Here is a 22,119-nt window from a genome sequence, read left to right on the forward strand (position 1 = left end):
CCAAGGAGGCGGCAGCCAGCAGCAGTCCGCTAGCGGTGATGCGGTCACCTAGGGCGGCTGGCGACCAAGGGGGCGGGTGCCCCTTGCCCTTCTTCTTCCCTTGAGTTGGTGCTGGTATAGGGAATCTGCTACCTCCTCCTTGGCGGCTTCCAAGAGGGATAATTTTAGTCACAATGGGTGGATGCCTCCAAAAGTAGGGTTTTCCCTCAATATATAGAGGTCGAGATGCAATCTAGATCATGGGATGAATGCCCCTTTGATCCAAGGGCATTTGAGCAGCTCTAGAACCTTCCTAGAATTCATCTATGTCCTTTATGAGCGGATAAAGTAGTGACTTTTCCGAATCCATCAAGTATGGCAAGATTTTAAGTCAATCACGTCACAAACTTTCGGATTCCGAAACTGCATGTGTATCCTTCCGTAAAACGAGCCCAACGGTCGCATATGAACTCCATTTGAGGTATTCTTTGCGTCAAACGAAAGCTATATGAATTATCCACACCTTTGTAGTTTATATTTTTTCCAATTGACTACATATTCGGACCTCTTCGCGGACATCTTTGAAAACATGTCTGCATGGACAGATTCCAGGAAACTCCAAATCTTGGCATAATGCGGGACTTTCCAATTCATGTATTTCCTCCACGTGAAAGTGAAAAAAGAAGTTGTGCACTTTTGCAACTATTAATAGGTTAGTCCAATAAATATAATAAAGTTTCTAAATAATAAGAATGTTAACACAATAAACTACAAAGTTCATGTATGTATTTTACATGCATCAAGTTTCTTCATGCATTTCTTTCGAATATGATTTGAATGACGGTTCGACATATAAGTGGAATTCAAATTATTTAGAGTTAGTGCTATGGATAAGTGTTTCACCATTAAGATTTACAGTAACTTATCTCATCATATATGGAGCACTTTCATAATTTGAACAACGCATTCCTTTCATTAGACTAGAACAAAATGACAATTATTAAGTTTTGAGAACAAATTTCAGGGGCTGGGTAGAATGCCAAGGAAGAACACAATAACACTTTATTTCGTTTTAGACTTGCATTGTTACCACATTCTTTGCTAGTCACTTAGGCTATTGTATTCTTGTATTGCGGTGTATTGTATGCCATTTCATACCAACTAATCCAGTAAAAATACCTAATAATTACATAGTGTGACCAACAAACAATACATTCATAACATTTATATTATTTATATGCACCTAAACTACAGTTTCTAGTCTTTTCTTTCTTTCAAATACTTTTGCACTTCCTCTTTCAGTTTTCCTCCTTCGAAGAAGAAATATGTCAAATTCAAACGTGGCGCCAATCTCTTTGGTGCACAATCATAAGCATGTTTAGTCAAGTATAAGGACCCTTGGACTTGCATTTTAAAGTTGATCATCACATGATATGTGTTCTTCTAGATTTCACTATTAGTTGACTTTTAGCGTGATGAAGGATTCAGTCATACTAAGGTCCACTAGCGGAGCTTAGTGCAAGCCAGGGGGCACCGCTCCCAGCTTTGCACAAAACCGGAAAGATTTTTTGGAACAACTTAGAAGTAAATATATATGGCATTTTGCCCCCAAATTAACAATCATGTTTTGTATTTTGCCCTCCCATCGTTTTCTATCAAGCTCCGACGCTGCTAAGGTTCATTCCATCATGAAAACTTCATGATGAAGCTACTATGCCTCATTTGGATTATATACAAGAATAATGTTAGTGCCAACTAGATGGAGGATCGGAAGCCTAGCATCTTCAACCTTCATACATTCCCATATAATAATGAGTTTATTTAATCTCACTAAATTATACTCTATCATCTTATAACAAAAGAAGGTCATAGATATCAAATATATCTCACACATTGCTAATTTCATAAAACAAACTCTTCAACCCCTTAGATCACCCTAGTTCTCAAACAAATTTGAAAATGGATTTCACGGAGACAACATGATTTTAGACATTAATTGAAACTATTGCTATTTTGATTTTCACTTCCGTGGAGCTATTTGGAGCGACCAAAAGTTTGCAATAGGACTTGATCATTTCTTAAAATAAGGTACCAGTCTGTAAAGTCATTTTAAGATTTAACAATTTGTTTCTCTACTGATGTCTACGGGAGCTTCTGTTCTTGTAGACGGTGTTGGGCCTCCAAGAGCGAGAGGTTTGTAGAACGAGCAGCAAGTTTCCTTAAGTGGATCACCCAAGGTTTATCGAACTCAGGGAGAAAGAGGTCAAAGATATCCCTCTCATGCAACCCTGCAACCACAAAGCAAGAAGTCTCTTGTGTCCCCAACCCACCTAATAGGTGCACTAGTTCGGCGAAGAGATAGTGAAATACGGGTGGTATGAATAAATGCGAGCGAGTAGCAACGGCACCAGAAAAGTGCTTTGCTGTCCAGGACTGGTGTGTAGTTGATGGTGGTAATATTGTAGAAAGTATAGATGCAGTAAAACAGTAAACAAACAGCGATAGCAATATTTAGGAACAAGGCCTAGGGATCATACTTTCACTAGTGGACACTCTCAACATTGATCACATAATAGAATAAATAAATAGATGCTAGACCCTACACCCTCTTGTTGGATGATGAACACCACTAACTCGTGTAGGATTACACGAACCCTCAATGCCGGAGTTAACAAGCTCCACAATATTCAATGTTCATATTTAAATAACCTTAGAGTGCATGACAGATCAACATAACCAAACCAAGTACTAACATAGCATGCACACTGTCACCTTCACACTACGAAAGGAGGCATAGATCACATCAATACCATCATAGCAATAGTTAACTTCATAATCTACAAGAGATCACAATCATAGCCCACGCCAAGTACTACACGGATGCACACACTGTCACCATTACACCGTGCAGGAGGAATAAACTACTTTAATAACATCACTAGAGTAGCACACAGATAAATTGTGATACAAAACACATTGCAATCATAAAGGGATATAAATAAGCACTTCACTATGCCATTCATAAGAGTGAATAAATATTACGTGAAATATAGCCTAAGAGACCCACACGGTGCACACACTCGTCACCTTTACACACGTGGGACAAGGAGTCTCCGGAGATCACATAAGTAAAACCCACTTGACTAGCATAATGACATCTAGATTACAAGCATCATCATATGAATCTCAATCATGTAAGGCAGCTCATGAGATTATTGTATTAAAGTACATAGGAGAGAGATGAACCACATAGCTACCGGTACATCCCCGAGCCTCGATGGAGAACTACTCCCTCCTCATGGGAGACATCAGCGTTGATGGAGATGGCGGTGGTGTCGATGGAGGAGCCTTCCGGGGCACTTCCCCGTCCCGCGCGGCGTGCTTGGAACAGAGACTCCTGTCCCCCGGATCTTGGCTTCGCGATGGCGGCGGCTCCGGAAGGTTTTCTCTGGTTTCGTCGAACGTGTCGAGGTTTTTAGGTCGGGGACCTTTATATAGGCGAAGAGGCGGAGTCGGAGGGTCGACGAGGCGACGACACACTAGGGGGCGCGGCCAAGGCTCGGGCCGCGCCACCCCTGTCGTCCGGGGCCCACAGGGCCCTCCTATGGCGGCTCTCGGGTGTTCCGGAAGCTTCGTGGAAAAATAGGATGCTTGGGCGTTGATTTCGTCCGATTCCGAGAATATTTCCTTACTAGGATTTCCGGAACCAAAAACAGCAGAAAATAGCAAGCGGCCCTTCGGCATCTCGTCAATAGGTTAGTTCCGGAAAACGCATAAATATGACATAAAGTGTGCATAAAACATGTAGATATCATCAATAATGTGGCATGGAACATAAGAAATTATCGATACGTCGGAGACGTATCAGCATCCCCAAGCTTAGTTCCTGCTCGTCCCGAGCGAGTAAACGATAACTACGAGATAATTTACGGAGTGACATGCCATCATAACCTTGATCATACTATTGTAAACATATGTAATGAATGCAGCGATCAAAACAATGGTAATGACATGAGTAAACAACTGAATCATAAAGCAAAGACTTTTCATGAATAGTACTTAAAGACAAGCATCAATAAGTCTTGCATAAGAGTTAACTCTTAAAGCAATAAATCAAAGTAAGGGTATTGAAGCAACACAAAAGAAGATTAAGTTTCAGCGGTTGCTTTCAACTTGTAACATGTATATCTCATGGATAATTGTCAACATAGAGTAATATAACAAGTGAAATATGCAAGTATGTAGGAATCAATGCACAGTTCACACAAGTGTTTGCTTCTTGAGGTGGAGAGAAATAGGTGAACCGACTCAACATAGAAGTAAAAGAAAGGCCCTTCGCAGAGGGAAGTATTGATTGCTATATTTGTGCTAGAGCTTTGGTTTTTGAAAACATAAAGAGAGCATAAAAGTAAAGTTTTGAGAGGTGTTTGTTGTTGTCAACGAATGGTAATGGGCACTCTAACTACCTTATCAACCAGACTTTCAAGAGCGGCTCCCATGAAGGACGTTATCTCTACCAGCAAGGTAGATCATCCCTCTTCTCTTTTGTTTACACATGTACTTTAGTTTCATTATTTATGGATGACACACCTCCCAACCTTTTGCTTACACAAGCCATGGCTAACCGAATCCTCGGGTGCCTTCCAACAATCACATACCATGAAGGAGTGTCTATTTGCAAAATTAAGTTGCTTACTGATGAATCAGAGCAAAATATGTGAAGAGAATTATTAATGCAAGTTAATTAATCGAGGCTGGGAACCCCATTGCCAGCTCTTTTTGCAAAATTATTGGATAAGCGGATGAAGCCACTAGTCCATTGTGAAAGTCTGTCAGAAGTAAATGACAAGATCGAAAGATAAAACACCACATACTTCCTCATGAGCTATAAAACATTGACACAAATCAGAGGTGGTAAATTTTGAATTATTTAAAGGTAGCACTCAAGCAATTTACTTTGGAATGGCGGAGAAATACCATGTAGTAGGTAGGTATGGTGGACACAAATGGCATAGTGGTTGGCTCAAGGATTTTGGATGCATGAGAAGTATTCCCTCTCGATACAAGGCTTAGGCTAGCAAGGTTATTTGAAACAAACACAAGGATGAACCGGTGCAGCAAAACTCACATAAAAGACATATTGTAAACATTATAAGACTCTACACCGTCTTCCTTGTTGTGCAAAACTCAATACTAGAAATTATCTAGACTTTAGAGAGACCAAATATGCAAACCAAATTAGCAAGCTCTAGGTGTTTCTTCATTAATGGGTGCAAAGTATATGATGCAAGAGCTTAAACATGAGCACAACAATTGCCAAGTATCACATTATTCAAGACATTAAACCATTTACTACATGTAGCATTTTCCGTTTCCAACCATATAACAACTAACGAAGCAGTTTCAACCTTCGCCATGAACATTAAAAGCTAAGAACACATGTGTTCATATGAACCAGCGGAGCGTGTCTCTCTCCCACACAAGCATTTATTCAAACAAAAACAAAAAGCACACGAGACGCTCCAAGTAAAGTACATAAGATGTGGCCGAATAAAAATATAGTTTCAAGAGAAGGAACCCGATAATTTGTCGATGAAGAAGGGGATGCCTTGGGCATCCCCAAGCTTAGACGCTTGAGTCTTCTTAAAATATGCAGGGGTGAACCACCGGGGCATCCCCAAGCTTAGACACTTCACTCTTCTTGATCATAGTATATCATCCTCCTCTCTTGACCCTTGAAAACTTCCTCCACACCAAACTCGAAACAACTCATTAGAGGGTTAGTGCACAATAAAAATAAACATGTTCAGAGGTGACACAATCATTCTTAACACTTCTGGACATTGCATAAAGCTACTGAACATTAATGGAACAAAGAAATTCATCCACCATAGCAAAAGAGGCAATGCGAAATAAAAGGCAGAATCTGTCAAAACAGAACAGTCCGTAAAGATGGATTTTATTGAGGCACCAGACTTGCTCAAATGAAAATGCCCAAATTGAATGGAAGTTGCGTACATATCTGAGGATCACACACGTAAATTGGCATATTTTTCTGAGCTACCTACAGAGAGGCAGGTCGAAATTCGTGACAAGCAAAGAAATCTGTTTCTGCGCAGTAATCCAAATCTAGTATCAACCTTTCTATCAAAGACTTTACTTGGCACAACAATGCAATAAAATAAGATAAGGAGAGGTTGCTACAGTAGTAAACAACTTCCAAGACTCAAATACAAAATAAAAGTACTGTAGCAAAATAAACACATGGGTTATCTCCCAAGAAGTTCTTTCTTTATAGCCATTAAGATGGGCTCAGCGGTTTTAATGATGCACTCGCAAGAGATAGTATTTGAAGCAAAAGAGAGCATCAAGAGGCAAATTCAAAACACATTTAAGCCTAACATGCTTCCTATGAAAAGGAATCTTGTAAATAAACAAGTTCATGAAGAGCAAAGTAACAAGCATAGGAAGATAAAACAAGTGTAGCTTCAAAAATTTCAGCACATAGAGAGGCATTTTAGTAACATGAAAATTTCTACAACCATATTTTCCTCTCTCATAATAACTTTCAGTAGCATGATGAGCAAACTCAACAATATAACTATCACATAAAGCATTCTTATCATGAGTCTCATGCATAAAATTATTACTCTCCACATAGGCATAGTCATTCTTATTAATTGTAGTAGGAGCAAATTCAACAAAGTAGCTATCATTATTATTCTCAACATCAAATATAGGAGGCATATTGTAATCATAATCAAATTTATCCTCCATAACAGGCGGTAACAAAAGACTACTATCATTATAATCATCATATATGGGAGGCAAAGTATCATCAAAGTAAATTTTCTCCTCAATGCTTGGGGGACTAAAAAGATCATGAAAACCAGCTTCCCCAAACTTAGAACTTTCTATATCATTAGCAACAATGGTGTTCAAAGCGTTCATACTAATATTACTACCAGCATGCAAATATGGTTCCATAGGTTTTTTAATTTTCGCATCAAACCATCCATGTCTTAAATCAGGAAATAGAATAAGAAGCTCATTGTTGTCCATTATGCCAAACTAGTGTAAACAAGAAACAAAAAGATGCAATTGCAGGATCTAAAGGAAATAGCTTCGAGCACACACACAACGAGCAATGAAAAGTACTTTTACCTGGGACCGGAGTATGAGTGCCTTTTACCTTTCCTCCCCGGCAACGGCGCTAGAAAATAGCTTGATGTCTACGGGAGCTTCTATTCTTGTAGACAGGTGTTGGGCCTCCAAGAGCGAGAGGTTTGTAGAACAGCAGCAAGTTTTCCTTAAGTGGATCACCCAAGGTTTATCGAACTCAGGGATGAAGAGGTGAAAGATATCCCTCTCATGCAACCCTGCAACCACAAAGCAAGAAGTCTCTTGTGTCCCCAACACACCTAATAGGTGCACTAGTTCGGCGAAGAGATAGTGAAATACAGGTGGTATGAATAAATGCGAGCAGTAGCAACGACACCAGAAAAGTGCTTTGCTGTCCAGGATTGGTGTGTAGTTGATGGTGGTAATATTGTAGGAAGTATAGATGCGATAGAAACGAGTAAACAAACAGCGATAGCAATATTTAGGAACAAGGCCTAGGGATCATACTTTCACTAGTGGACACTCTCAACATTGATCACATAACAGAATAAATAAATAGATGCTAGACTCTACACCCTCTTGTTGGATGATGAACACCACTAACTCGTGTAGGATTACACGAACCCTCAATGCCGGAGTTAACAAGCTCCACAATATTCAATGTTCATATTTAAATAACCTTAGAGTGCATAACAGATCAACATAACCAAACCAAGTACTAACATAGCATGCACACTCTCACCTTCACACTACAAAAGGAGGCATAGATCACATCAATACCATCATAGCAATAGTTAACTTCATAATCTACAAGAGATCACAATCATAGCCCACGCCAAGTACTACACGGATGCACACACTGTCACCATTACACCGTGCAAGAGGAATAAACTACTTTAATAACATCACTAGAGTAGCACACAGATAAATTGTGATACAAAACACATTGCAATCATAAAGGGATATAAATAAGCACTTCACTATGCCATTCATAACGGTGAATAAGTATTCCGTGAAATATAGCCTAAGAGACCCACACGGTGCACACACTCGTCACCTTTACACACGTGGGACAAGGAGTCTCCGGAGATCACATAAGTAAAACCCACTTGACTAGCATAATGACATCTAGATTACAAGCATCATCATATGAATCTCAATCATGTAAGGCAGCTCATGAGATTATTGTATTGAAGTACATAGGAGAGAGATGAACCACATAGCTACCGGTACAGCCCCGAGCCTCGATGGAGAACTACTCCCTCCTCATGGGAGACAACAGCGTTGATGGAGATGGCGGTGGTGTCGATGGAGGAGCCTTCCGGGGGCACTTCCCCGTCCCGGCGGCGTGCCGGAACATAGACTCCTGTCCCCCAGATCTTGGCTTCGCGATGGCGGCGGCTCTGGAAGGTTTTCTCTGGTTTCATCGAACGTGTCGAGGTTTTTAAGTCAGGGACCTTTATATAGGCGAAGAGGTGGAGTCGGAGGGTCGACGAGGCGACGACACACTAGGGGGGCGCGGCCAAGGCCTGGGCTGCGCCACCCTGTCGTCTGGGGCCCATAGGGCCCTCCTCTGGCGGCTCTCGGGTGTTCTGGAAGCTTCGTGGAAAAATAGGATGCTGGGCGTTGATTTCGTCCGATTCCGAGAATATTTCCTTACTAGGATTTCGGAACCAAAAACAGCAGAAAACGACGAATCGGCCCTTCGGCATCTCGTCAATAGGTTAGTTCCGGAAAACGCATAAATATGACATAAAGTGTGCATAAAACATGTAGATATCATCAATAATGTGGCATGGAACATAAGAAATTATCGATACGTCGGAGACGTATCATCTACCTCAATTACAAGCCTAGCGCAAGATAGATAACGAATGCCAATTATACAAAGATTAATGCAAATACAATTTAGACTATGTTCGGGATAATTAGTTTAATTTGTAATCAAATAATAATAAACTTCCACTAAATTCAATATCCCTCATAGTTATTTAGTGGCACACGATTCAAATTCACTACACCGATCCGATCATCACATGAGATGATGTAGTTCCAATCGTGAACACAACCATTTTTATCGTATCATCCATATGACTCATGTTCAACCTTTAGGTTCCTTGTGTTCCGAGGTCATGTCTCTACATGCTAAGCTCGCCAAATTTAACCCTGGTATTTTTGCATGTGTAAAACTGGTTTGCACCCGTTCTATGCAAACATAGAGTTTATAACATCTAATGATCATGAGATGCTTCAACATGACGAGGGAGAACACAAGATTATCTTTATATTAGTGTGGGGTTCATATTATAATGCTATTGTCGCAATCATGCAAAATAATATGCATAAAAAGGATAAACATCACATGCAATCCATAGTGTGACATGGTATAGTCTTTCTTGGGCCTTTGATCTCCATCTTCAAGGCATCGGCATGATCTCCATCACATCACACTTAGGTCATTCGGCGCCGCCATGATTGCCTCCACCATGTGTTCCAACTACAACTATAGCTAACTCATAGCGATTAAATAATACAATTATAAGGCGTTGAATATTGGCTCGTACACCATATAAAATATTAAAGACAAACATATGCCTTACGTCGGTTGACATACTCATCGACGACAAATATTACTAAACATAAGCATCTCATACATCAAATATACCACATCACATGTCCTGGCAAAACAAATTAGATACCTTACCTTATTGTTTGCAAGTTTTACGTGGCTTCCAACGCGTAAAAAACCACAACATTGATATAGCAAGTTTCTTATTAAGTTCTACAAGTACCCCCTTTGCGCAGACTGTTTCAACTATAGAGGGAGAGATAGATACCCGCCAATTGCTTATGCAATAAAAGTTGCATGTGAGGCGCAGAACCGGTCTCTCGTACATGAACGAGTAAAGTTTGTCTAGGACGCTTCATCCATCTATCCTACAAAACCAATCAGTAAACATCGGTGGGGTAACAACAAGAAGTTCAATGACCACTACTGAAACTGTTCTACTCGTACAAAGCATCTACGCATAGAACTAGCTCTGATAGCACTAATGGGATTGGCATCATAGAAAACAAAAAAAAAACCTATGAGATGTGAACAAAACCAAGATCCAATCTAGGAAGAACAAAGATCAGAGATCCAATCTAAGAAGATTCAAGTAAGGAGAAATAGATCAAGATATGCATACCCTTGTAGATCACTAAGTGAAAGCGTTTTATAACGCGGTTGATGTAGTTGTTCTCTCCGCGATCCAATCCGATCAGCACCGCAATGAGCGGTGCATCCAAGTTATGCATATGTACAACTTGATGAAGACTTCTTCCCCTTGATCCAACAAGAGATAGGGAGTAGTAGATGAGGTCGCTCCGGGAGCATGAAGGCATGGTGGTGGAGGTATGGTGGTATTACGGCAAGGCCTCGCCTAAGCATCAACGAACGAGAAGGAAGGAAGAGAGGGAAGAGGGACGGCCAAGAATGATATAATGCATCCACACTCCCTCCCCTCCCTCTTATATAGGCATGGGGTACTGCCTTGGCTCCTCCTCGAAGCCCTAGGGTCGGCCAAAAGGGGGAAAGAGTTTCCCTCCAAGTTAACCCCCTATTTTCAATGAATTTGATCATATCAACTTCCAGCTGCATGCGCCCCCGGAGGCTAGTGTGCCTGTCACATGTGGGCATGTACAACCCCTTCGGTCCATGTGGGTCGTCCGGGACAGGTGGACCCCACTATGGTACCCTCCGGAACCTTATACAACTTCGGTACAATACCGAAAGATCCTACACTTTTCAAGTAACCATGAAAATGCTTTCCCATATGTTTTCTTTTATCTTTAGACCATTCCGTATCTTCTCATGATATCCTGGATCTCATCAATGCCAGTGCCGCACTTCAAGTGTGTGTTCCATTATGGCTGCGGCGATGCCTTTTCAGCCCAATGGATCGTCGCGCCCACGTCAGTCCATTTGTGTCATATAGCTGGGCTGGGCTTTCTTCGTCCTACTCTCCACGTAGACCAAAACAAACGGCGACAGTTTGTTTGGCTGGAGATGGTCTCAGCAAGAAAAAAAAACTTAACGAGAGCGAAGGCCCAGAGGCCAATGTCGACGCAGCTGCTGCCGGGGCTGCGTACGTAGAAGGTGGGTTTGTCGTCGTCTCCACGTACAGCCGAATGATTTGCGCCGCACATGGGTTGCTGCATATTGTAGAGTGGTTCCTTGAGTTACAACAGATTATGCGGATCATTGCCTTCTCTCTTCCGCTAGGTACCGGCGGACCGGTACGCGGCCATGAACTTGCTTGCCTCGATCGGCGCCGTCTATCTGTTGATTGTATTGACTTGTTCGATTAAGGCCGCGCGTCAATGCATAACGTAGGAATCCATTCATTCAGCTGGAAGGTGATCCATATACTGAGCTGGATATGGATGTTAGAACATGGCTGACGGCCATAATTCCCGTATGCACACGACTACCTAGCTAGTACTAGTAGAATGCAATCATGTGAGCACCTCTATAAATACTGTTAACTACAATGCTCACTTACAATCAGCGCTACCGGTGCCCTTTTCTTCCTGACTTAGAGGTTAGAGCAACACAAGGAGATTAGAGGCGTTGATCAATTGTACGCTAGCTGAAGAAGATGAAAAGGAATACATCGTGTGTGCTGCTTCCTGTGGCCATCGTGCTGGTGCTCTTGGGCTCGGCGTTGGCTCAGCTGGACACTGCGTTTTACAGCCGGACATGCCCCAAGGTGGAGGAGATCGTCCGCGAGGAGATGGTGAGGATCATCTCCGCCGCGCCCAGCCTCGCCGGCCCGCTGCTCAGGCTTCACTTCCACGACTGCTTCGTCAGGGTAAGCAGGCCGGTTCTGATCAGTTGAACCATTCCGTGCATGATTGCCATGAAGCTGTGGTAATAAATTACCATTTGATCAATGCATTTTTGCAGGGTTGCGATGCCTCCGTCCTCCTCGACTCTACGGCAGGCAATCCGGCAGAGAGGGACGCCAAGCCTAACAAGAGCCTGCGAGGCTTCGGCTCCGTGGAGCGGGTCAAGGCCAAGCTTGAGGCCGCCTGCCCAGGCACCGTCTCCTGCGCCGACGTCCTCGCCCTCATGGCTCGCGACGCCGTCGTGCTGGCCAAGGGACCCACCTGGCAGGTGGCGCTGGGACGGAGAGACGGCGTGGTGTCCAGCGCCACGGAGGCGAGCGACGAGCTGCCTCCGTCCTTCGGCGACGTCCCTCTGCTCTCCAAGATCTTCGCCTCCAAGGGGCTGGACGTCAAGGACCTCGTCGTCCTCTCCGGCGCGCACACCCTCGGCACGGCGCACTGCCCGTCGTACGCCGACCGGCTCTACGCCTCCGCCGGCAACGGCGGCGTCGTCGACCCGTCGCTGGACAGCGAGTACGCCGAGAAGCTGAGGATGAAGTGCAAGAGCGTGGACGACAGGAGCATGCTGTCGGAGATGGACCCCGGAAGCTACAGGACCTTCGACACCAGCTACTACCGCCAAGTCGCCAAGCGGAGGGGCCTCTTCCGCTCCGACGCCGCGCTGCTCACCGACGACACCACCAGGGACTACGTCCAGCGCGTCGCCACCGGAATGTTCGATGACGCCTTCTTCAGGGATTTCGCCGAGTCCATGGCCAAGATGGGAAACGTCAGCGTGCTCACCGGAGTGGAGGGAGAGATCAGGAAAAAGTGCTACGTCGTCAACAAAAGTTACTATTAACACCTGAGCTCTCAATATGCTGTGTGAAGAAGATGGCCAGATTCTGAATAGACGCGGGCGTTTCTTCCGGTTTATCTGCATGCATGTCGCGTCTGGTACATACTACTAGTACTACAATTCCGGGGTTCCTGTTTAGCGGCGAAAGCGAAACGCACGATTTAATGCTTCTTCGTAACTGCACGACGGTGCACGCGTCCAATATGATCATGGCGAATGCTAGGCATCATCTCATCAGCCGCGTTCCGAACCGTCCGATCGAGTCAAGCGAACGAATTTCGCGCGTTCGTCGTGATACAAAAAATGTTCGGGTGTAATTTTTTAATTGTAGTATGTAACATCGTTCTCCAACATTTTTTATTTAGTCGCGGAAAATGGTACAAAAAAATCCCGAAAGTAACATTTTTCTCTGCCTACGTAACATTTTCAAAAAAAATAGCATTGTTATAGAACATTTCTCTGCGATGCATCCAACATTTTAGTCTAAAATATCCAACATCACACAATAACATTGGTGCAAATTTCTTTGTACCATATCCACGGGGACACCACCATGTCCGAATTGAAGTCGCCGGCACCGAATCTGCTGCAGGCGAAGGAGCGGAAGCCAGCGAGAGGAGGAGTAGGGGCAGTGCGTGGGGGGAACTGCTGCGGCGGCGGTGGGAGGCCGGTGCGTGTGGCGGCGGCCGCTCGCGGAGGAGGGAGCGTGCAGTGGCAACATGGACGCAATGGATGGGGAGCTCGCTCGTAGCGGCGGCGGTGGGAGGCCGGTGCGCGTGGCAGCGGCACGCTCGCGGAGGCAGGAGCGTGCAGTGGCGGCGAGAACGCGAAGGCTGGGGAGCTCGTTCGCCGCGGCGGGAACCACTGGTCCAGCAGGGACGCGGCGGCGGTCGAGGTAGGAGCTCGCGGAGGCGGCGGCGTGCAGTGGCGGCAAAGACTCAATGGCCAGGGAGCGAGCTCTCATCGGAGGCGGGATCTATTAGTCCGGCGGGGATGCGGTAGCCAAAGCGCCGACGGGAGTGCATGGTGGTACAACAGGAGCAGCGACGGCGGACGGCAACGAGAGAGGTACACGGGATGGACCAGCACAAGCACATGAGACGCGAGTAAGAGGACCGGCTGATGCATCAGCCGGATGATAATTATAGTTTTCCTATGATCGTGGAAATTTGCAAGTAAATATTCTTGTCGGCCATCTCACCAATCGAAACGAGAGTGGTTAAATCTTTGGGTTTCCCTATTCGACACTTATTTTTTGAGAATTAACGCCCTTCATTAAACATCGATAGTTATAGGAATACAACATCCCTCGGGCGGATTTAAAAACCAAACACTTCTACCCTGGCTATTGTAAACTACACTCATCGCCAAGTTGTGAGCTTCTTTATTAGTCTCGTCGTCCCTCAAAGCAGAACTGGAGCTCGGCGAAATCAGCTCGCGCTTCGACAATCTCTCGAACGATATGGGCATAGCTCCCCATCCTTCCCTCCTCTATGCTCTTGATCACATTCCTGCAATCACTCGCCACCCTTATACAACTCGCATGAAGGTCTTTCGCCAGTGCTACTGCTTCCCCGCATACCAACGCTTCAAGAGTTTCCGCCTCCATGCATCCCAGGAAGACCAACATAGATGCTCCCCGGTAGGTTCCTCTGTCACTCCTTGCTACCGCCACCACCTTTCCTCGCCCCGTGTTTTTTCCGACAGCAGTATCCACATTGATCTTGATCACACCGGGTGGTGGAGAATCCAGCTTGAGGACATCCGGACAGTCGATACTGCCCAGTTCCTCTTCACTTGTTCTTTGCCATGCCTGAGATCAACGATGAAATTCTCCACAAAGAAATGCAGCGAAAAAGGGCTTTGGTACACCTGTTCATGTATAGCTTTCCGACGCGCATGCCATATCGCCTACGAGTGACAAAAAGCTTGACTTGATCGTCGTTCTTCAGTGTAGAGATCATAGTCGCCAACCATGCACGCGCATCACCATTAGCCGTGAGTGTCATGTGCTCAGTGATCTCCTCATCCACCAATGCCCAGACACATCTGGTCATAGTACAGTCTAGCAGCGCGTGTCGCCACGCATCATGTGCACCACACAATTGACATGAACTCCTCTTCGTCATATGGCTCCGCTGCCTTTCCTCGTTAGTTGGGATCGACTGCTTGGCGAGACGCCACAGGAAAACCTTCACCTTGGAGGGCACCCGCGTGTGCCAAAGTGACCTCCATTCCTTTTGAATTTGTGCTTCATTAGAGCCGGATGGTCTATAATCCAAACATGATTCTCTTTTGTCCCTCATTGCAATCAGCATGTTGTACGCTGAACGCACAGTAAAAACTCCCTTTCTATCAAAATGCCACAACCAAAAATCATCTTGTCGCCTGTTGCTCAAAGGGATCTCGGGAATGGCCTCTAGATCCTTTGGTAAGAAACATTGCCTCAATTTTACCTCGTTCCAGGCCGCAGACATTGCGTCAATGAGCTCCGATACTCGGCAAGGTGGCTCCCCGACCAGACACGCCATAGGCCGCAACATCCCTGCCATCGGGATCCATTGATCATTTACTGGGTCCGTAAGTTCTCCAAGTAACAATCCGTTTGATCAGACCCCGCTTCAACACCGCCGATCCATCTTGTATCACGCGCCACACCTGCAATGGAGCCAACCCAAGCGTAGACTAAGGCATGTCGGTGTTTGGGTAATATTTTGCTTTCAGAATTCTTGCGCTCAACACCTCCGGATTCTGCAGTAGCCGCCACCCCTGCCTTGCTAGAAGGGCTAAATTGAACAATTTAATATCTCTAAACCATAGCCCTCCCATGTGCACAGGATTACACATTTCCTTCCATGAGACCCAACTTGGTTCCTCTCTCCATCCTTGCTTCCCCACCAAAACTTTCGAAGCATTGAATTAATATGGAGATATAAACCTCTCGGCAATCTGAAACATGCCATAGAGAAGATAGGAATAGCTTACACCATTGATTTGATCAGAATGTCTTTCCCCTACCAACAGGAGTTTTTCGAGCCACCCTTGTATCCTGCTCCATATCCTATCCTTCAAATATTTGAAGGCCCCAATCTTGGCTATTCCCACATCTGTGGGCATGTGCCCAGGTACTCTTCCTTGATACTTTCCGGGCATCTCTTGCTGAAAAAAACAGAAGATTTATCCCGGTTTATCTATTGGCCTGAAGCCATACAGTACAAGTCTAGAACTTCTTGTACTTTCTCCGCAACTTCCCGCTCTGCCTTAAGTAGCAACATGCTATCATACGCAAAAAGGAGATGACTGACAACCAGAGCCGTCGGGGCTATCTTTAGTCCATGGAGCTCCGATGAAAAACTGTGTTTAAGAGGCACGAGAGACCCTCTACTGCTAACAAGAACAAATAGGGAGAGATGGGATCACCTCGCGAGAACCCCTCGAGAGGGTATAAATGTGTCCAATTTACCTCCATTAAACGGAACCCGGAAGGAAACCGTAGGGACGAGACGCATCACCATTTGTACCCACCTCCGGTGAAAACCTAGCTTGATCATGATGGCTTCTAGATACGACCACTCCAAGCGGTCATAAGCCTTCCACATATCAAGCTTTAAGGCACATAACCAATTCTTCTTGGCTCGATTCCGCTTCATGAAATGCCTTTCAATCATCCGTCACCGCCAATTAGCGCACCTCCGGTGACCTTCATCTCCGCCTTAGCCTCTCCCTCCACCTTTCTCCTTCATGGAGTTCCCTCCCCCCACCAGATTCTAGTCGCCATCCTCCATCTAATGTCCCTCCGGACATGGCGCATGCCTCCTCCCGAGAGATCTCGCTAGATCCGCCTAGTAGCCAGGAAAATCCAGAAGATATTACCTAGCGGAGACTCCAATCCGAGCGATGTAAGGAGCTGCAGCAAACAGGGGAATTGCTAGCACAAGTCACCATCAAAGAAGGAGAAGGAGTTGAGAGGAAGCTGCAAGGAAACATTGCAGGCCAAATGAAGCACAAGAATAAAGAAGATTCACCTTTTAGCTTGCCAACAAGACATCATCCATCTGATGATGAACTGGACTTATCGCCTATCATGAGGAGTTTGCGGATAACGAGTCCCGAAGGCATTGAGGTTGGTTATCGTGGGGAAGAGATTCGAGAGACTCGAAGAAATCTCCCCATTCGGACTCATCGATGAAAGTCGCAAGCTCATCAGTGTACTCCAAGAAACATCCCTTTGCAAGCTCTCAATGATGCAATGTCAAGGGCATGGGGAGAGAAATATTGGATTATCGATCACATCAAATCAGCTATGTATGTGGCATACTTCAGAGATGATGATGCTATGGACTTTGTCCTTAAAAGACAACCTTGGTCTGTGGATGGTGACAATCTATTGTTAGAATGGATAAACCCAAGGGAGGCGGATAGGGATTTTGATGACTATCGGCTCAGGTATGTATATGTTCCTATCGTAGTTTATGGTGTGCCGTAGAGATTTAGAACTCCCCATTTGATGAAATATGTTATAGATAAAGTTGCTCAGCCTTCGGATCCGCATCCACCGCCTCGAAATCACTATGACTCGTTAGAAAGGATTTTGTTCAAGCATATGCAAAAATGGATATTCAGAAACCAGTGAAAGATAAAGTCAAATATTATGTGTCTCCAAATGAATACATTCTATTCTACTTGAATTATGACAAAGTCAAGAGAATCCGTATTTTCTGCGGAGTAATGTTCCATTCAGTGCAACATTGTCCTAATAGAAGAAAGCTAATTATGCATCTGCAAAGCATTCAAGCTAGTACATCCTCTGTTCCGTTTGCTAATATTGGAACCTGGACCTCCCAAGCAACAAAAATCCCTCACACTGCCTTTCAACAATCAAATATTGTGGGAGGACTTTCACCGGAATATAGAAGAGATATGAACTTGGACAGGTCATCGACATACGGATAAGTGTTCTCTATCCAGATTTAAAATTTTAGAGGAGCGGGCAGGTCAAAGTAAAGATAATAGGAGGGGAGAAGTAAAATACGTGTATTCAAAACAGATCGGTTAACTTTTAGCTGCGGATTCACCTTCTCATTTGTGTGGTCTCGTATAATCAAACTAGCAATGATAGACAGCTTTGTTTCCCAAGTTCCTCAACATCCCTCCAAGACAAGGGCCAATGAGATTGAGCCCTCTCAAGCTAGCATCGCTGAGACCTCTCAGCTTCCACAAGCAAAAGTATAAGTGTACAATCCATCTACTCACGCTGATATCAACAAGTAGCAAACATTAGATGCTTCAATTCCCCAATAAAGACAAAAAGACAAGCTGAAACAAGAGGCTATACCATTCGAAGAACTAAGGAGAGAACATGATCGTACCGACTCAAGTTAACTCCACCTGCATCAACTCAGTACTCTGACACGGCTGTTTCGCCTTCCATTGCTTTTGAACAGCATGATGTGTATCGCCCTCCGCAGCTACATTATAGGCAAGATACATGACCAAGAGTCGTTTCCCAACAAGCTGACCATTCTTTAGAGCAGGAGAACCAATTTACATATAAATTCGGAGAAAGTACTTCTCAATCTCCATCAGCCGCTCGGAAAAAAGTCCGCCCAAATAAAAGGAACCACTATGATCAAAGGAGGGTGGAAACAAGAGAAAATGTCGCTCTTAATTTAGAACACAAAGGTGGTATACCTGATAACTACATTGCAGGAGTTGTACAGCAGGCTCAACTAATTGATGCCAATCATTTGATATCTAATATACACGCCAATACTACTTCAGCCTAGCATACCACATCAGAGTTCGGGGATTCCAAAACTCGGCAGCATGACAAGCTATGGCTTCAAGAAATGGCGTATCATCCTATGGACCCGCTTCAGAAGGAAATCAGCACAAGGGATTACTGCCCCCTAATTTGGTTGGCCAGGCCTACTTGGTTTTGGATGATACAAACCAATTGCATATTCACAGATCCATTGGATAATGTTGAAACAGTTAACATGGATAGGACCGAGGAAAACTCACAAATGATAAACAGGCAGCCGGCGCAACCATTAAGGCGCCATGGGCGCAATGAGTCTCATTAGTTGGAACTCGTCAAGGAACGGGCAGGAGCCTTGACAACAACAAGATGACCTTATATGCTAAGGTGATCTTTGTCTCTCGAAACTAAGACTTCTAAATTCGGTGAAGTCGAGTTATCTAATCATTTTAATATTGCCAATAGCTATGTAGTTCCTTCGAAGGCATGTCTCGGAGGGCTTTGGCTTTTATGGGACAAGCGGCATCGACCTTAAGGTTACAAGTGCTAGTCCTAACTTAATCTTAGCCTCCCTTGTAAATACCTCCACTAATGAGGCTTTTTGCTTAATTAGTTTGTATGTATGGGGACCCTAGCCACTCAAAATCTAGTAATATTTGGAAAGAGGTTTCCACTTTTGTTGATGTAAATATTGGAAAGCCTTTGCTTTGCATGGGCGATTTGAATGAGCTTATGTATCCCCCATAAAAGAGTAATATAAATTATGTAAATTACTCCCGCATACATTTGTTTCGCTCTCTTGTCAAAGATTGTGGTCTTTTTGACTTAGGATTCAATGGACACCGCTTACACATGGTGCAATAAAAGGTACTCTTCTAAGCCCTTATATGAGAGGCTATATAGGTTTCTTGCTAATGCTGAGTGGAGCAACTAATTTTCCAATGCAAATATATACGATCCTTCCTATCTTCCAAGGTGATCATGCTCCTGTAATGGCAGTTCTTCACTAAAAAATTTAAAACCCTACTTATCATTTCAAATTTGAGAATTGGAGGCTTCTTGAGGAAGATTTTCAGGAAACGGCAATGAAAGCTTGGAAAACTTCTCAAAACCAGCCTTTCACTTCAAGAACCAAGCATCTCGCAGGAGCCTTAAAGGTGCACGGAGGAGACAGAAGAAGCCGCTTCAGAATCAGTTGCAAGACATAGAGCAAAAGATCAATGAAATCCAAGAAAAGCCCATTCAAGAGCAAGACCACACTGAAGAGGAGAAGCTTATAGTTTCCTATGAGCAGACCATGACAAGACTTACACAATACTACAAACAAAGCGCAAAAAAGCATTGGGCAGTTCACGGTGACAAGAATTCAAGGTATTTTCATTTTTCTCGTTCTAAAAGAAGAAGAAGAAACAGGATTGTCTCTATCAATAATTCTCAAGGTCAAACTACTTTAGATCCTGAAGAAATAGCACAGTGTTTTGTCAACTATTTCAGGAACATTTTTTCCTCAAGTGCTAACTCTTCAATGCCGAATATGCAAGCCCTCCATGCAGGAACTATCCAAGATGATTTTACCAACTCTGTTCCGGACAAGGAAGAGATTTGGGGTATTTTGAAAGGCATAAAAAACGATGCTTCGCCCAACAAGCTTTTATAGAAGGTAGAATAATATCTAATAATGTGATTGTGGCCCAAGAAATCACTCATTCGTTTTCTTTATCTTCGTGGAAACAAAAAGCTTTTATGATAAAGATTGACTTGGCGAAAGCTTTTGATAGACTTGAATGAGACTTCATTGTAATGGCTTTGCATAAACGAGGTTTAGCAATCACTTTATCAGCCTTGTCAAAGCTTATATTTCTAACTCTTTATTCTCGGTTATTATTAATGCAAAATCATGTTTGTAAATTTGAAGGCCAAAGAGGTATAAAACAAGGCTGCCCTCTTTCCCCTTACCTCTTTGTCATAGCTATTAACGAACTTGCTATAGAATTACAGGATGAGCTTCAGAAGAGAAATATTCAAGGAGTTACATTGGGTCCAAATTGTCCTCCAATTTATTCATTGATGTTTGCTCATGACCTACTAGTATGTGGACAAGCAAATCAGATGGAGGCAAAGACCATTTGGAATAAAACTCAACTGCTTCGTCAACCGGTCAGTCAAATTCCAAAGTGGTCTAATCTTCTATTCTTTTCAGCAAAAATGTCACCGATGTGCAAAAGAATTTAATTAAGCCAATTTTTATGGTTGAAGATATGAATAACCGATCCGTGCATCTTGGTCATCCTCTCATTTTACATGCCAAAAATAGATCTCAAGCTTACGACTTTGTCCTACAAAAATTCAAATCCAAACTTGCATGCTACAAAGCTAACAAGTTGTCACATGCGGGTAGTCTTGTTCTCATTAAGTCGGTATTTTCATCACTCCCTGTTTATTATATGTCGAACATCCTTTTCTCCAAAAAGCTGTTGGCCAAAATGAATGCTATTATCAAAGACTTTTGGTGGACAGGTATACAACTAGACAACAAGAACAAGCCCATGTATTTGAAGCTCTGGTCGAAATTTGCAAATCCAAAAAAGAAGGTGAGCTTAGGCATCAGAAATCTAGAAGCGATGAACAAGGCTCTTATTCTTACCGGCAGCTCGGAAAATAGCAACTACTCCTGTGGGATAGTAATACTACCAAGATCCTCAAGGCTAAGTATTTCCATGATACATCTTTTGGAAAGCTAATCCCTGAAGTTCCTAAATCGAGTCTTTTGAACTTCTATTCTCAAAGTTGAGACATTACCTGGTTGAAGCAACCACTTGCCAATTCTCTAGAGGCGCCATATGGTCACGATCCTTGGTGTCCCTTTTGGAAAGATATTCATAATCAATGAAATGTCCAAGACAATAACTTTGTTTATCCTTCCCTTTGTGTCAGATCTTTGGATTCCCAATACAAAGAATGGAACTTAACTTGCTTAGTACTCTCTTTGGCTCCCATAATGCTAATGTTGTTGCTAACATTCCTATTCAGTAATGACAATGGTGATGATATGCTTGTTTGGAAATACACACCTTCGGGTATCCGTACTTCTAATAGTGCTTACCAACTGTTTAGTCCTTCCTTCTATGGACTCCACGGAGGTTCGCCCAAATTCTATCAGTAAGTCAGAACCATTCTTCATGAAATATGGAAATGTGTATTGTTCCTCCAAGAGTTCAAGTTTTGGTTAGAGTTGATAAGAGGAGCCATAGCTACATGAATTAGAGCTATAGTGAGATCTATACACATCAATCAAAGATGTGTTAGATGTGGTAAGAATGAAGATGATTTTCATCTATTCTTTTGGCCTGTTGGGTTCACTCATGCTGTCTCCGGTTTGCTTCTTCCCTTGGACTTAGAGTTGAAGGGGCCGCTGCTGCTACTGAACCACTAACATCAAGGACATCATCCATTATATCCCGACTACTTACCAAGAATTGATGATGCACTATTCCGTACAGTACTCACCATCCTTGCATGTATTTGG

The 22,119-nt window shown here is 43.7% G+C and overlaps 1 protein-coding gene across 1 annotated transcript; it reads left to right on the top strand.

The window, feature by feature from the left end:
• Positions 1-11,686: 11,686 nt before the first annotated feature.
• On the top strand, positions 11,687-12,922 carry LOC124698705 (peroxidase 1-like). The gene is made up of 2 exons (XM_047231165.1): positions 11,687-11,957; positions 12,053-12,922. Exons 1-2 carry the CDS (start codon positions 11,745-11,747, stop codon positions 12,833-12,835), a joined length of 996 nt encoding a protein of 331 aa, XP_047087121.1. The 5' UTR covers positions 11,687-11,744; the 3' UTR covers positions 12,836-12,922.
• The last annotated feature ends 9,197 nt before the right edge of the window (positions 12,923-22,119 follow it).

The sequence above is a fragment of the Lolium rigidum genome, chromosome 3, assembly GCF_022539505.1.
Source record: "Lolium rigidum isolate FL_2022 chromosome 3, APGP_CSIRO_Lrig_0.1, whole genome shotgun sequence".
Taxonomy (NCBI): Eukaryota; Viridiplantae; Streptophyta; class Magnoliopsida; order Poales; family Poaceae; genus Lolium; species Lolium rigidum.